Source organism: Poecilia mexicana, unplaced genomic scaffold (genome assembly GCF_051168715.1).
Source record: "Poecilia mexicana isolate PSO_F unplaced genomic scaffold, ASM5116871v1 scaffold_15, whole genome shotgun sequence".
NCBI classification, from domain to species: domain Eukaryota; kingdom Metazoa; phylum Chordata; class Actinopteri; order Cyprinodontiformes; family Poeciliidae; genus Poecilia; species Poecilia mexicana.
In genome coordinates, this window is record NW_028263384.1 from 1,486,587 (window position 1) to 1,502,986 (window position 16,400).

At 38.5% G+C, this 16,400-nt stretch overlaps 1 protein-coding gene across 1 annotated transcript; it reads right to left on the minus strand.

Moving 5' to 3' along the window:
• Positions 1-8,954: 8,954 nt before the first annotated feature.
• Positions 8,955-12,219, minus strand: LOC148155227 (uncharacterized). Its single transcript, XM_088013293.1, has 3 exons — positions 12,115-12,219; positions 11,505-11,949; positions 8,955-11,253 (listed from the first exon to the last, which is right to left on the minus strand). The coding sequence occupies exon 3, from the start codon at positions 11,243-11,245 to the stop codon at positions 9,773-9,775; it is 1,473 nt and encodes a 490-aa protein (XP_087869419.1). The 5' UTR covers positions 11,246-11,253; positions 11,505-11,949; positions 12,115-12,219; the 3' UTR covers positions 8,955-9,772.
• Between the last annotated feature and the right edge of the window lie 4,181 nt (positions 12,220-16,400).

Below are 16,400 nucleotides of genomic sequence, written 5' to 3' on the forward strand. Positions count from 1 at the left end.
GTCTCAGTTATTGACTGACTGGAATTTAGTTCCTGGTTATTAACAGTTTGTGACATCAAACCATGACAGTTATTTTCACTGCAGAACACAGAGTGCCCCACCTCTGTGGCTTTGCCCATTTGTTAAGAGCCAAAATATGCTGGACTGTTTTTGTGGCTACATGATTGTATCAAGCTTCAGGAAGTCCAACTCCTAGCCAGAGGTCATGCTCTGTGGTCCATAGTTTAGTCATAACTATATGCCATATTATACATGACATACAGTATCATCTGGGGGTCATGAAAATAATACATGCATTTTCTCTTAGCCACGACCACTTTTTTACTGGGACCTTGTTTACTGAGATCTTAAGTTATTAGCAAACGAGTCTTAGCCACATGCAAGTGCTAGACCAGGGGTGTTCCTGGAGGCCCGGCATCCTGCATGTTTTATTTCTCTTCCTAGTTTAGCGCACCTGGATCCAATGATGGCTCATTAGAGGCCAAAGAAGAACTTTGACATGCTGAACAGGTTGTGGGCACCAGGGAAAGAACTAAAACATGAAGGATGCCAGCCCTTGAGGACCGACTTTGGGGACCACTGGGCTAGCCTATTATTGATTGAGCAATAAAATTAAGAGAAATTAATGTGAAGAGCTTGGTGTGGGGATAATGTTCCAGTTGAAGTATGGTAATACTAGAGGTGTGCCCATCGATCGGTCACCGATCATAATCGGCCGATTTCCGTGAAAAAGTGTATGATCGGTGATCGCCGATCACGGTCTCTTGTTGCAGATCACACAAACCGATCACCTGCATCTCATTTCGCAGCCTGCCTGTGCAGCTGGTCTCCTCTTTACATCACACTGCGCAAACGCGCAGCCACAAATCCTAAGCGATGTGGAACTATAACGCACTGAGTGAATGGGGAAGTTTGCGTCTTACGGCGGAAAATTACCTCGGGATGAAGCACGTCAAAATACAGACGAATCTAATATGGCATAAAAACTCTCTCCCATCCTTACTGATAACTTTGCCTGTCAATTATTTTTAAAGTCACTATTTTTATGGTTATATTTACATTATCGACATAATAACTGATTATTAAAGTAAGGTAAAAATAAAAGTATTTTTACCTTACTTTTCTTCACCTCCAAGTTGATCTAGGGCAAAATGCCCCCGTCTGACCTAAAGGACATTAGCAGTATTCTACAACAACTTCAGTTTTTAGAAACGAAGATTCAACGGCTGGAGGTGAACTTTGAGATCAACGCTACCTGTGGAAATGAAACAACTCTTCCTCTAACCAATGGTGAGGTCATACACCCCGCGCCAAGCAGCTCACCCTGGATCGCTCAGGGCGCCAAGCTGAAACAAAAGTCTCACACTGCAGATCCCATGAAACGACTAACGGGGAGAACCCCTCACCTGGACGAAACAGTGTGGCCGGAACCGAGCCGAAACCCACCTTCAACTTCAACACCTGCTCCGCCAAAGAACAGCAAACAAGCAGCTGGAACCAAAACGGCTCCACCGACCCCGCTCCCAAGGACAAACCGACCAGCCAAGCCTCAAAATATTCCGACTTCGTGGGAATCCCAGTGAAAAACAGATTTTCTGCACTCCAGCCTGAGCCTCTGAGTGAAAACCCACCTTCAAACATCAACAATGAGGCTAAACCAGCACATCCACCCCACAAAGCTCTGAAGGATAAAATGACCACCAGGAAAACGAAAGGTATGCAAAGAGTGCTTATTGTTGGAGATGAGACAGTAAATGGAATCAGTCATGTTTGCAATCCCAAGAAAACAAGAGTGGTTTCTATTCTTGGTGACACTGTATCTGATTTGACTCGCAAAGTGCTCTCTAACCGCTGATCAGCCAAACATGGAGACTTTAGTTGTGCATGTTGGAGCCAACGATCTGGCAAAGCAAAAATCTGACATTCTGAAAAAGGACTTTAATATTCTTCTGAACACTATGGGAAAATTAAAAATAAAGTTATTTCTCAGCGGTCCAATTCCATCGCCACAATGGGGAGACGAAAAACATTCCAGGCTGGGCATGATAAACAAATGGCTGATTAAAACCTGCTCAGCCAGCTCAGTGACCTTCATCGATAACCTCTGGATCTACTGGCAGCGCTTTCACCTCTTTGGAAGAGGCGGTCGCAATCTTAACAAACATGGAATAAGGCTGCTCACTGCAAACATTTTTCATTTTATCAACAAGAACAACAATGTGACCATCACTTCAGAAGAACAGGCTCAAGGATGTCTGACTAGGATGGAACCCTCCGCTTATCAGGAGCAAAGTGTCCCAAAACAAACTGATAGAATGACTGGTTCCCCTCCTCCTTCCCCTATTCCTCCTTCTTCCCACTTCCCTCCTCCTTCCCCCTGCTCTGCTCCTACACTCACTCACAAGATCAGAGTTTCCCAGGAAGTCAATCACTAAAGAGAGTCGGGCTGCACCTGAGCCACCTGAAGATGCTGGTGGAGGATCCGAGTCAGAGAGGAAGACAGACGGACTCCTCCTCCTCCCAGGAGGATAGTATGGATCAACAGGTTCTCCTCGGCACGACTCTCCTTAGCGTTAACATAGCAGACCTCACTTCATCTAAGCCACCTGCCTCTGATCTCCCTGAGGATCCAGCACTCTGCGTTTCTGAGGTCTGAGACCGGGGTCCAGATATTATCGTTACACCCGTCTTCCTCCAGAATGTGTCTGATCCCCCGGCACTGCAAAACAGGACATTACCTGTCCAGATCACTACAGGAAAAGTTATAAAAAACAGAAATACAAAAAGCAGCGGACTTAATACAAACCTCAGACTGAAGAACTTTCAGCCTCGAAGTCACTTAAACTGGCTCTTTTAAACACCAGATCTCTCTGTGCTAAAGCTCTATTAATTATGTTGATGTTTTATTTCTGACAGAAACATGGCTGAATGACAGTAATGAAGCAATCGTACTAATTGAATCAGCGCCCCCTACCTATAATTTTTTAAGTGAGAATAGAAAACACAAAACAGGAGGAGGCGTAGCTTCAATATTTAAGAATACCATAAACTGTAGTAAAATCTCTCTGGGTCATTTTATGTCTTTTGAGTATCTTGGAATTGAGGTAAAAGGCCACAAACGAACTTTGACACTAATTTTATACAAAACTCCAACATATGAGGAAAATTTCTTTACGGACTTGAATGAGCTTCTATCTCTCATATGCATTGATTACGATTGTTTGATAATTGTCGGCGATTTCAACATTCATGTTGACAACCTGAAGACCGAGGGGCAAAAAAGCTGTTTAATATATTAGAGAGTTTTGGTTTAACACAACATGTCAAACAAGCAACACACACTCATGGACACACTGGACCTGGTTATCAGTAAGGGTGTGAATATTTCCAATGTCTCTGTAACTGATGTCGCCTGTCGGATCACTTTGCTGTTATCTTTGAATGTTCTTTATCCGTTAACCCACTTGGACAAACAGCTACTATCACTAAACGTACTTTCACAGAAAACACAGCAGAAACATTTAATCAAATCTCCTCTTCTTCCTCACCCTTAAGCTATAATGATGTAGATAAGTTGGTAGATGATTTTCAGTCTAAACTTTCAGATATCATTGATTACATTGCCCCCATTAAAGTAAAGGTTGTGACTGGTAGGAAGAAATCTCCATGGAGAAATGCACAAACAGTTCAATCTGCAAGACAACTCTGCCGTAGGGCCGAACGGAAATGGCGTAAAACCCAACTGCACATTTATTATGACATCTACAAAGAAAGACTACGTAACTACCACACAACACTAAAACATGCAAGAGAGGCTTTCTTTGCAGATGTCATAAACAAAAACATTAACAACACTCGAGCTTTATTTGCTACTGTTGACAGGCTCACAAACCCTCCTATGACGTCACCACCTGAACTTCAATCTAATGCCGCCTGCAACAAGTTTTCCAGTTTCTTTTCAGAGAAAATTCAAAAGATCAGAGGATTAAATCTGCTCATTCACTCCAAAGTCAGTACCAATGCTGGGCCCAAACGAAACAAATACAGGAAAAATGACCCAATTTCAACTACTTCATTATAAAACCCTAGAAGAAATTATAAGTCAATTAAGCTTCAGTTCCTGCTGTCTGGATGTCCTACCCACACATGTCTTTAAGAAGGTCCTGCCTGTCATTAATGATCTGATCCAAATAGTAACTCATCGCTCTCTTCAGGTGTTTTCCCCCAGGCTTTAAAAACAGCAGTTATCAAACCACTGATAAAAAAGAACAATCTGGACAAATCACTATTGCAGAATTACAGGCCGACCTCTGACCTCATATTCATCAGCAAAATTATTGAAAAAGCTGTTTTTAAACAATTAAATAACTTCCTAACAATAATGAATCGCTTTGACTCCTTCCAGTCTGGTTTTCGTGCTCATCACAGCATGGAGACTGGCCTAGTCAAAGTGTTCAATGATATCCATATAAATACAGACTGTGGGAGAACCACAGTGCTGGTTCTGTTGGACCTCAGTGCAGCTTTCGACACTGTTGACCACGACATCTTACTGAATCGACTGGAGGGTCGGACTCTCCGGTCCAGTGCTCAACTGGTTTGAATCTTACATAAAAAACAGGGATTTCTTTGTTTCAATCGGAAACTTCTCATCAGAGAGGTCAAAGGTCACATGTGGGGTACCCCAAGGTTCAATCCTAGGACCCCTTCTTTTCAATATTTATATGCTCCCGCTGGCTCAGGTTATAACAGGAAATAAGATCAGCTACCATAACTACGCGGATGATACACAGCTCTACATCACGATGTCACCAGGTGACTCTGAACCCCTCCAATCACTGAACAGATGCTTAGAACAGATAAATGTGTGGATGTGCCAAAACTTTCTCCAGCTAAACAAACAAAACTGAAGTTATTATTTTTGGACCTAAAGAGGAGCGAACTAGAATCAAAGTACAGCTTCAGTTATTATAACTAAAACCAGCGATCAGCCCGAAACCTGGGAGTAGTGATGGACTCTGACCTGAACCTTCAGAGCCACATTAAGACAGTCACAAAGTCGGCCTTCTATCACCTGAAGAACATCTCCAGGATTAGAGGACTGATGTCTCAGCACGATCTAGAGAAACTCATCCATGCGTTTATCTTTAGCCGCATTGATTCCTGCAACAGCGTCTTCACAGGTCTGACTAATAAATCAATCAAACAGCTGCAGCTGATCCAGATGCTGCTGCTCGCATTCTCAGTAAAACCAGGAAAATAGAGCACATAACACCAGTTTTAAAGTCCCTACACTGGCTCCCTGTAGCTCAGAGAATAGCCTTTAAAATACTGTTGTTAGTTTATAAATCACTGAACGGTTTAGCACCACAATACATTAAAGATCTGTTATTGCTGTACCAACCATCTAGACCCCTCAGAACCAAACGAGGAGAAGCAGCATTCAGCTTCTATGCACCACAGATTTGGAATAAACTTCCAGAAAACTGTAAAACAGCTGAAACACTGAGAGCCTTTAAATCTCAACTTAAAACCCACCTGTTTAGAGTTGCTTATGGCTAAATTAGGGTTAGAGTGGGTTTTGATGTCTTCGATGTTTTTATCTGATGTCTTTAATGCTTTTATCTTTTCTTTTTATCTATTTATTAATTTCTCTTTTTCACTGTTTCCGAAAGGTTATAGTCCTTGTCAAACGGCGTTTTGACTAAAGTCCAAAGGGTTGGAGTCCCAGTTGACGGCATCTCAACTAAAGTTCTACAGCTTTTTATTTCTCTCACTGTTTACGTTTTAATTATGTTTTTTTTTATCTCTTTCTCACATGCTGTTTTTATTTTAATTATGTAAAGCACTTTGAAATGCCTTGCTGCTGAAATGTGCTATACAAATAAAATGTGATTGATTGAAAAACAATGAGATACTTGACGGAGTTTGGCTACATCGAGGCTCACTGCAGTAAAAAAGACATACGGAGGATCAGACAGCAGGTAAAGCAGCGCACAGCTACAAACACTCACCCGGATTAGCATGACGGTCAGAAAGCTAAACAAATAACCCGCAAAATTATTTAAGTCTTCGAGCTGCGATGTCAGACGCTGGTTCTGCTCTCGCTGTTGAACCGCTGCTACGCTACAGGTAGTAATATTTCAGACGGAGCTTCGCTTCTGCTCCACCTGGTAGTGACTCTCACACCGAACCTGCTTAAAGCTGCAGCATCTAACCTAAAAAAAATAAAGTTTATATACGTATTAAAACTGTCGCTGTCCTAAAATGAGACAGATAATCTCTGAAAAAATAATCGATCTCCTCCCTGTTCTGCATAATTACTCCGTTCAGTCAGAAACAGCCAATCAGAGCTAGCAGTAATCAGCTAGCCGCCATGCTAACAGGAAGTTTTCATTCAGTAAATCTGGATTGTTTATTGTAATGGATCCTGTTTTTGCCTTTGAATGTTAAGTTTTATACTTGAACTTCTTGGCAATGTTGAGAGGTTTTACTTTGGCTCTTTGCATTATTTAGCCTCTTCAGAGCCTTCATATGTTATCAGTCTGTTAAAGGTAGTATTATCAATAGCAGTACAAATTACACAATGCCTGTTTTGTTTAGTTTTCTTCTTGAAAAAAGTTATTAAAAACAAGTTTTTGTCTAAATTAAGGTGAATTCATGGTTCCTTTTTCCACATAATGTAACTGGAAGTACTTATGGTTAAAAAAATAATAATTATGTGATCGGTATCGGTGATTGGCCCTCATGGGTGATCGGTATCGGCAGGAAAAAACCTGATCAGCACATCTCTAGTAATGACATTATGCCACCCCATTTAGCGCTTAAAAGATTTTATCAGTTGAATTGTTTCTACTTTCTTCCCCCTATAAACTCATTTCTTTTTGGTGTGATCCTTGCTAGTGAAAAGTGTATTAACTGTGTTCACTCTTCTCTTTGTGTGGTAGATAATAGTACATATGGGCATCATGGTTAAAAATGTGCTATCTTACCTGAGAGTGTGTTTAATATTTTACAAACAAAAAAGTGAATGAACTGAACCCCTTTCTACATTCCTGGTGGAATATATTTTGTGATTTTGCAAAAAAAAAAATAAATCTGTAAATATGTTTACACATTGGAACTTTGTTAATAAGCACCAATTTTTAGTCCAACCATGTCAAGAAATATAATGTGGATCTAGTAAATGATATTTATTTGAAGTACTGTACTGACGGTCACCCTGTTAGGTGCATTGAGGTTAGAATGTAGTGATTTAATTTGGTCCTGCAGAAGTAAAGTCTGTCATAAAATGCATTTGAGAGGTAGTGAGGTAGATACGGTAGACCCAGGTTGTTGATTAAATGATGGTGGTTAAATAAGATAGAGTACAAAATTCAGGCTGTACAGGTGAGCAAAGGCTAGGGATTCAATCTCTGGTAGCAACTGGTAGAAGACAAAGACAACAACATGACAGAATAGACAAGAGACACAGGTGGGAATAAATACACAGGGAAAGTAATCAGGAGAAATGAGGGACAGCTGGGGACAATCAAGGGGTTGCCGAGAACAACACAGAGACTGAACTGAACATAGAAATTAAATTCATACACATAAAAAACAAATCCTCACACAATAACCTAAATGACCAGAATGAAAAAGTGAAGCTAATTCTCAAGATTTAAACAACCCAATAGAGTGAAACCTTGAGATATTGAACTTAGCAATTCTGATTGCATAATAAATGGAACAGTTCTATTGTTGATTGCAGAAAATGAAAGAATGCTTGTTTAGTCTTATCTTAGAATGAAGGTACAGCACAAATGTTTGACAAGCTCAAGAAAGATGACACACCTGTCCAAATGGAGACAATCAGTTCCAGACATTTTCAGATAACATGCCTTTAAAGCATTTTTGTCTCAGTTATTGACTGACTGGAATTTAGTTCCTGGTTATTAACAGTTTGTGACATCAAACCATGACAGTTATTTTCACTGCAGAACACAGAGTGCCCCACCTCTGTGGCTTTGCCCATTTGTTAAGAGCCAAAATATGCTGGACTGTTTTTGTGGCTACATGATTGTATCAAGCTTCAGGAAGTCCAACTCCTAGCCAGAGGTCATGCTCTGTGGTCCATAGTTTAGTCATAACTATATGCCATATTATACATGACATACAGTATCATCTGGGGATCATGAAATGCTGCTTGTGGGGTTTCAGTTTTTGCTATGTCCTCTTTTGCACTTTTGAGCTCTTCTTACTTTTCCCCAGGTAGTCATGTCCCTTAACCCTACATGACAGGTTGCTTTATATGTTTTCACTAGTTCATTTGGGTGGTGTTCTTTATTATGTTTGAATGAAAGATAACGTCAAAGACAAAGGTATTTATTCTCTTGTGTGAGTTAATATATATTGGCAATGAGATTTAGAAAATTGTGTAGAAGGTGCAGTCAAAAATCTCCCGCTAGTTCCATTTGCTGCACGAGATGCCCTTTTTTTCCATTTCAGCCCCTGTCCCCAAAAATGTCTTTTTTAATGTTTAGTTGGCTGTAGTGCCCTCTATTTGAAAGTAGTCTGACAGGAAAGAGGTCAGTGAGAGTGGAGGAAGACATGGGACTCGAGCCTGCAACTATCGCCACGAGGACCAAGGCCTCCATAAATGGATTACACTCCGCCCCGTGCCGCCACAGCACCCCGAAATCTCCAAAAATGTCTGTGCACACTACAAGGCTTTATCTGGTCCTAGGTTTCTACACCCTTTGCTTATGTTACCCAAGCCTAACATATTCTAGTTTTACAATTATTACATTTTATGCTAAACCACTGTCATTTGCTTTACTTGATGTTATGTGTCCTTTTGAGTTAATTTAACTTGTAGAGTGCAAAATTTCTGCAGTAAATAATAAAATTCTCTTATGCTTTCTATGTGTTTCTTATATATTTGTAAATATGAGAAGCAATGAAGAGACATGACAAGAAGAGGAATTTAGTTTTATTGTCAAATTACACATTTATGTGATTACATGTTATTTTTAAAGCATAGGAAAAAGTATAGAGAAGCATTTTCATTTCTTTTGACTAGAAACATTAAAGAACATTGAAAAGTATGATTTATAATAGTATTTGTTGAATACGGTAAAGTAAAATACCCATTAACTCAATTTATAAATCCACAATCAACTTGATCATCTTTTTCATAAAAAAACAAAATCTCATTCCCACAATTCAACATTTTTTAAATTGCACACACTGTTGTCTCTTCTTTGTAACTATTAATATGTATTTAAAAAAGACAAAAAGTTATAATACAAAGCTGTTTTCATTTAGTCATATTTGTCTTTAAATGAATGCTTAATTAAAATTCTAAATAAATTTGGGTTGTCAGAGACAATAGAGTGGCTCCTGATTAGTTAAATGTAGCTACCTGGCTCATTGGAATGTAAGTTAAAAGATTTATTTTTGAGTAATCTGCAATAATTCTTATGTAGAATAGGTATATCCAAATAAAAATTTAATTGGTTATCAACGATGCATTATTCTGCATCAGAAGGAGTAAAATATTTTTATAAAATAGACTTTACTTTTTAAATACTTAACTTAGATACATTCCAAAGAGCATCTAAAATAAATATTTAGAAAAAGTATCTAATATATCTCATATTACTAATACAAACATATTTTTTATAAAATGCTTATAAATTTCTAAGTTTGATGCACCAATCTTAAGAACTCTTCTTTTTATTAATTTAATTGTGGCTTAGAGTCATTAAATTGTTGCTCAGTGTACTCAGTGTCATTCCTCAGCAGCAACACTGAGAATTTTGTTGCTCATTGTCATTGGGTCGTTCCTCAGGGGCAATGAGTTGTTGCTCATTGTCATTGGGTCGTTCCTCAGGGGCAATGAGTTGTTGCTCATTGTCATTGGGTCGTTCCTCTGGGGCAATGAGTTGTTGCTCATTGTCATTGGGTCGTTCCTCAGGGGCAATGAGTTGTTGCTCATTGTCATTGGGTCGTTCCTCAGGGGCAATGAGTTGTTGCTCATTGTCATTGGGTCGTTCCTCAGGGGCAATGAGTTGTTGCTCATTGTCATTGGGTCGTTCCTCAGGGGCAATGTGTGGTTGCTCATTGTCATTGGGTCGTTCCTCTGGGGCAATGAGTTGTTGCTCAGTGTCATTGGGTCGTTCCTCTGGGGCAATGTGTGGTTGCTCATTGTCATTGGGTCGTTCCTCTGGGGCAATGAGTTGTTGCTCATTGTCATTGGGTCGTTCCTCAGGGGCAATGAGTTGTTGCTCATTGTCATTGGGTCGTTCCTCTGGGGCAATGAGTTGTTGCTCATTGTCATTGGGTCGTTCCTCTGGGGCAATGAGTTGTTGCTCAGTGTCATTGGGTCGTTCCTCAGGGGCAATGAGTTGTTGCTCATTGTCATTGGGTCGTTCCTCAGGGGCAATGAGTTGTTGCTCAGTGTCATTGGGTCGTTCCTCTGGGGCAATGAGTTGTTGCTCAGTGTCATTGGGTCGTTCCTCAGGGGCAATGAGTTGTTGCTCATTGTCATTGGGTCGTTCCTCAGGGGCAATGAGTTGTTGCTTAGTGTCATTGGGTCGTTCCTCAGGGGCAATGAGTTGTTGCTCAGTGTCATTGGGTCGTTCCTCAGGGGCAATGTGTTGTTGCTCATTGTCATTGGGTCGTTCCTCAGGGGCAATGTGTTGTTGCTCATTGTCATTGGGTCGTTCCTCAGGGGCAATGAGTTGTTGCTCAGTGTCATTGGGTCGTTCCTCAGGGGCAATGAGTTGTTGCTCATTGTCATTGGGTCGTTCCTCAGGGGCAATGAGTTGTTGCTCATTGTCATTGGGTCGTTCCTCAGGGGCAATGAGTTGTTGCTCAGTGTCATTGGGTCGTTCCTCAGGGGCAATGAGTTGTTGCTCAGTGTCATTGGGTCGTTCCTCAGGGGCAATGAGTTGTTGCTCAGTGTCATTGGGTCGTTCCTCAGGGGCAATGAGTTGTTGCTCAGTGTCATTGGGTCGTTCCTCTGGGGCAATGTGTTGTTGCTCATTGTCATTGGGTCGTTCCTCAGGGGCAATGAGTTGTTGCTCAGTGTCATTGGGTCGTTCCTCAGGGGCAATGAGTTGTTGCTCATTGTCATTGGGTCGTTCCTCAGGGGCAATGAGTTGTTGCTCATTGTCACTGGGTCGTTCCTCAGGGGCAATGAGTTGTTGCTCAGTGTCATTGGGTCGTTCCTCAGGGGCAATGAGTTGTTGCTCAGTGTCATTTTCAGGTCTGCGTTTTAAAAGTAGACCTATGTGGTTAGGATCATGCTACAATATTTCACGTTAGACTGCATTTTCTAAATGTTTACACATTATATATATCTATCTATAAATATGAAGGCAATATAAATAATTGCTTTAAGACAAGGAAATCACCATATAATGTAACTGTCAACTTATAAAAATTTTCTTAAAGACATGCAAAGTAAGATTAGAAGTTTGATAAACATTTTAACAACAAATCTCTCCCTACATGCTTACCTGTTTTTTATGGTCTCCAAGTGTTTTTCTTCTTTGGGTAGCATGGCTAATTCACTAAATATTTGGTTTATGTTGTAAAATTTTAATTTAGCAATTGTTTGTTTTTGCCTTACTGGCAGCACAACTTTAAAATCTTCTGGAAGTATGTTTGTCATTTTGCTCAAATTTTGAATCGTGTTATTTACCTCTGCTGTTGAAAACCCATATTCAACTACGAACAAACACATGTCTGGTTTCTGACCCTCTGAAATTACTTTTTTCATATCTTCATAATCTTCCTGTACGTCTGGTGTTTGTGTAAATATATATTTGTCATTTTCATATATCACAGTCTTTTCTGCAGTCTCGGTTTTGGAAAACCTGGATAAATCTTTTCCTGTTAGGTTGGTTATCAGGGCTCTTTTCAAGAACTCTCCATTTCCAAAAATGATGACTGAAATCTTGTCTGAGGAGAAAAAAAATTACCATACAATATTGTTAATAATAATAATTAAAAAAATACCTTTTAAAATATATAACTTTTTTTGTTTTTCTCAAATAAATGTTAATGACACTAAGCACAGAATGCAGTTGTACAGAACAAAATAAAAATAAACTGTGGAGAACTTACTGTGAGACATGACTTCTGGTATAGAACAGGTTGCAGCAAGGCACAACTCACAATCTGTAGTAGAGGCTGTTGGTAGGTGTTCTTGTATTATATAAACCTGTTATGCTAATTTCCAGTAGGTGTCAACCATATAACTTCACGGAAAATACCATTACATGAACAGGAATCTAAGACTGTCTGGAACTGTGTGTGTTGGATAAACAAGTATTTTTCCACTATTGTTTAACCCTTAAAAACAATTGGAATTACATTACTTCTATGCCATCTAGAAGTAATGTCTATGTCATCACAAACTGATCTTGAAATAAATTATACTTGAAAAAAAAATTCACTTTATATATCTTTGTGAACAATAAATCATGTGTGGCATGTGGGTTTACATCTCACACACTGAGACTAAGGGCAGCCAGACTAGTTTATTTTGATAAATTATTATATTTAGCTAAATATTATTACTGAGGGGCACAAACAGGTCTCCTTATGGACAAATAAAAAAAATAAATAAAATTTTGAAAAGAAAAAAGTTTTTTTGAAAAAAAATCAAAAAGGGCAGTAGGGGCATCAAGAATAAAAGGGGAAGGAGCTCAAACCCCCTTCGTTCCGCCTTCTGCACATGCCTGTACTTAAAGCACAGGTAATCAAAACAAATTATCTCTGTGGTGCTAATTAAGAAGTGAACAGTCACAAAACAAAAAGGGTCTAACAGTGCCTCGTGAATTAAATCTTCCTGCCATAAGGAGCTGCGTAGTTCATTTATACCTTGGATCAGCTCTAAATTTGACCAGCACTACATAGTGTTTTCAGATCCACTGGTTGATTACAGAATTGGGGTTTAACATATGTGCAAAAAATTATATTTATTTTAATAGTATCTTATTGGCTTATTGTTTTTAAGGCTATTGTTGTGTGTTTAAACATTTCAGTAGCATAATTACCCAGTAATTTTTTTTTTTTTTTGCATTTCCTGTCAACTTAACATTTTTTAATAAAAAGCTGCAACACCTGTAAAATGTAATGCTATAGCAACATAAAATAACAAATATTTAAAAATTCTCAATTTACTTTGTATAGAATTATTTGAAAACAAAGGCTTTAGAGGTAATTCTCACACACTGTGAATAAAACTGTAGTGTTTTATGCTCAAATCACACATAAGATTGATATTGACATAAGCTAACAACATATTTCTTTTTTACATTCATCCAAAAATATTTGTGACAGGCTGACAAATCTAGGAATAAGTTTTAATGCAGGTAATTTGAGTTATTTACAGATTTTGAAATTAAATGATTAACAAAGGCTGTTCTTTACATTATGTTGTTCATCCCTGCACAAATGGGGCCCAACCATAAACATTTTGTAAATTCGCATTAGTTTGATAGTGCATATATCTCTACTAATCTTTAACTGGTACCAAGTATTAGTGGACTTAATTTTTAATTATTTCCCTACATGTTCTCTTCACTTTACTCATAGTGACATCTTTCTGTTTTTTTACATCTGCAAAAAATATGTATTGTGTGAATATAACAAGTTCAGCTTCTTTGCTTAAGTGAAACTTTGAACCAGATATAAATAATTAATACTTTTTTTCAAGGTTTTGTTGGCTCTAGTGGTCTTTATTTGAAAGTAGTTTGACAGGAAGGAGGGTAATGAGAGAGAGAGGATGTGGTGGATGTTGCCAGGCTGGGAATTGAGCCTGCAACCACCGGCATGAGGACTAAGACCTCAATACATGTGTTGTGCTTTGCCCCTGCTCCACCACAGCACCCCAATAATGAATATTTTTGATAGATGATTATACTGATTATGCTCCAACCAACTCAGTCACAATAATAACTATGAACCTGGTTATGTTTGAGGGGTCTTGCTTTTAAAGAGGAAATTTATTTTCCTCTGTCACCAAATCTAATGTGAGGGATTGCTTCAAGCCTAACACTCAATGCAATCTGTTGACTTTTTTTTTGTCTACATCCTTTTTCAGAAGGACATGTTGCAGAGTCAGTGACTCAAACCAATCTGCTTGGTTTTCTTAGAAAACTTACCACCAATAAACTGAGCTCATCTGCATTGTTTTTTGTCAAGTGTGAATCACTGTCATTAGTTGTGAATCACTGCCATAAAACACATAAGCAAGATGGAATTAAATAGTTTTCAAGCAGATTTTTAGTGTATTTCACAATAATGTAGCTTCCTATCAATAAGCTTATTTAGTAGGGAAATATGTTTAATGAATTGTTTGGAAATATGTGCTGAATCTCTCACAAACAAATTCCAAGTTGTACCCAGTCCTTATTCCATGTTTGAGCAAGCTAATATTTTACTTGTAAATTTGACTATCTGGCGCACTCTAGTGGATAATTTTGTAATGGAATCCATAACTGTAAATTGTGAAATTACTCTAAACTTCTACAACAAACTGGAGCCTAATTTAGGCTGAAAGACATTGTTTTAGTTCATTTGCTTCATGAATATGAATAAAGAAAATTGAGAAAATTCAGAGAAGGTGGCAATAAATGATCCTCATATTCTTATTTTAAATTTTCATCATAACACCTGCAATTATTGGGCCAAAGAGAGTATAGCAGTGTTGTAGTCAAGACCACCTAACTCGAGACCAAGACAAGACCAGGACTTTTAGGGTCTGAGACCAAGTCAAGAAGACCAAGACCAGCAGACGTGTACCTTCTGCCTGAGGGTAGTTGTTGGAACAAGTGGTAAGCAGGATGGTGGCAGTGTGAGGGACCAAACTCAAACGAAAACAAAAAATGTTCAAAGTAGAAAAATGTTTCAATTTAATTCTTCAACGAAAAACATTAACATAAAGATTTAAAGCAAGAATAAATCAAAGAATAAATAACAAATTTTGATCAAAATTAACTGATGTCAACTGAACTCTAACTGAACACAAACAAAACTGACCTACAAACAAAGAACAAGAAAAATAGGGGTGGAGTAATCTAAATCTACCACTTTAGGGAGGTCTGACCTGACAAAAGAACAAATACATACAAAATTAACTAAAGCATTCTATAAACAAAGCAAACTAACTTTAACTTATCACAAACAATAAGTGAATATATAAGTGACAAAATTAAATAAAAATCAACTTGAAGTCTCCCCCTTCAGTCTTTCAGTAATTGCTAGATGGTTTGCCCTAGGTTCACCAGCTGGTTCCTCTAAGTGGCACCTCAAACAAAAACACAAGTATAAATGAACCATTCAGACAGATATTAACTAAAGTGTGCAACCATTAGAAAATATGTCTAAATGAAATAAACTATACTAATAAAGAAATAAATACTAACATCCCTGCCAGCATGCCTAGGTGGGCCCCATGTGGGGAAAAGGAGGGCAGACTATATGGGTCCCATATGGGTTTGTCCGCGGATTCCACGATGGGCCCTGCATGGGCCCTATATGGTGGTGGCCCACATGGGTTTGTCCATTTAGGGCCCATGCATTCTGAAAATAACCCGCAATAAGTTTGCTTATCGCGGGTTATTTTCAGAATGCAACCCCCGCGGAAAACGAGGGATCACTCTAACTAGAAAGCGTTTTAAAAGATGTCGACTAAAGCATTTAGTGTTTACACAGTACGCATAGAGTGTGAAGTTACTTATGTTAAAGTATCAGTGAGAACTGATCATATTAAACAAGAAGTCATTCAGTTAACCTGTGGAAATGGGATTCAGACCTCAGTGGTCCAACTTGATCATACACTTGGCTGCAGATCTGATATGTTATGGATTTCATTGCTTGTTGTGTTTTATTATATGTTCACACATTCTTTATTGGAAGTGTTCAATTATGAATAATTTGTCAAACAAAGATGTTGTTTCTGTATGTGAAATAATAAAAAAACAGTTCCTAACTGTAGATAAATAAAAAAAACCTCACATTTTATTTAATAAAGATGTATCATTGTTTATATGATATTAAATAAATACTGGAATTAATAAGTTAATTCATGATTTCCACAATTTTTATGTTTAAAATTCTGAAAACATTGAAGTAATTAGAAAAATGTATTTTAATGAATGTATTTCTGATATTACTTGTATTTGTACACCTATTTATTGTATTATTTAACTATTTGTACCAGTGTTGTGGTACTCGAAGTTGGTCTTGGTCTTAAGACCGGTCTTAAGACCATTTTCTGATGGTCTCGGTCTCGTCTCGGACTCCACCGCATTTGGTCTCAGTCTTGTCTCGGTCTCGGGCGCTGAGGACTCGGCATTTTATTTCAAGACCAGTCGAGACCTTAACTGTGAAAATGTCACTAA

Coding starts and splice junctions, on each gene's coding strand:
- LOC148155227 (XM_088013293.1), bottom strand. CDS start 11,245: ATGACACTGAGCAACAACTCATTGCCCCTGAGGAACGACCCAATGACA.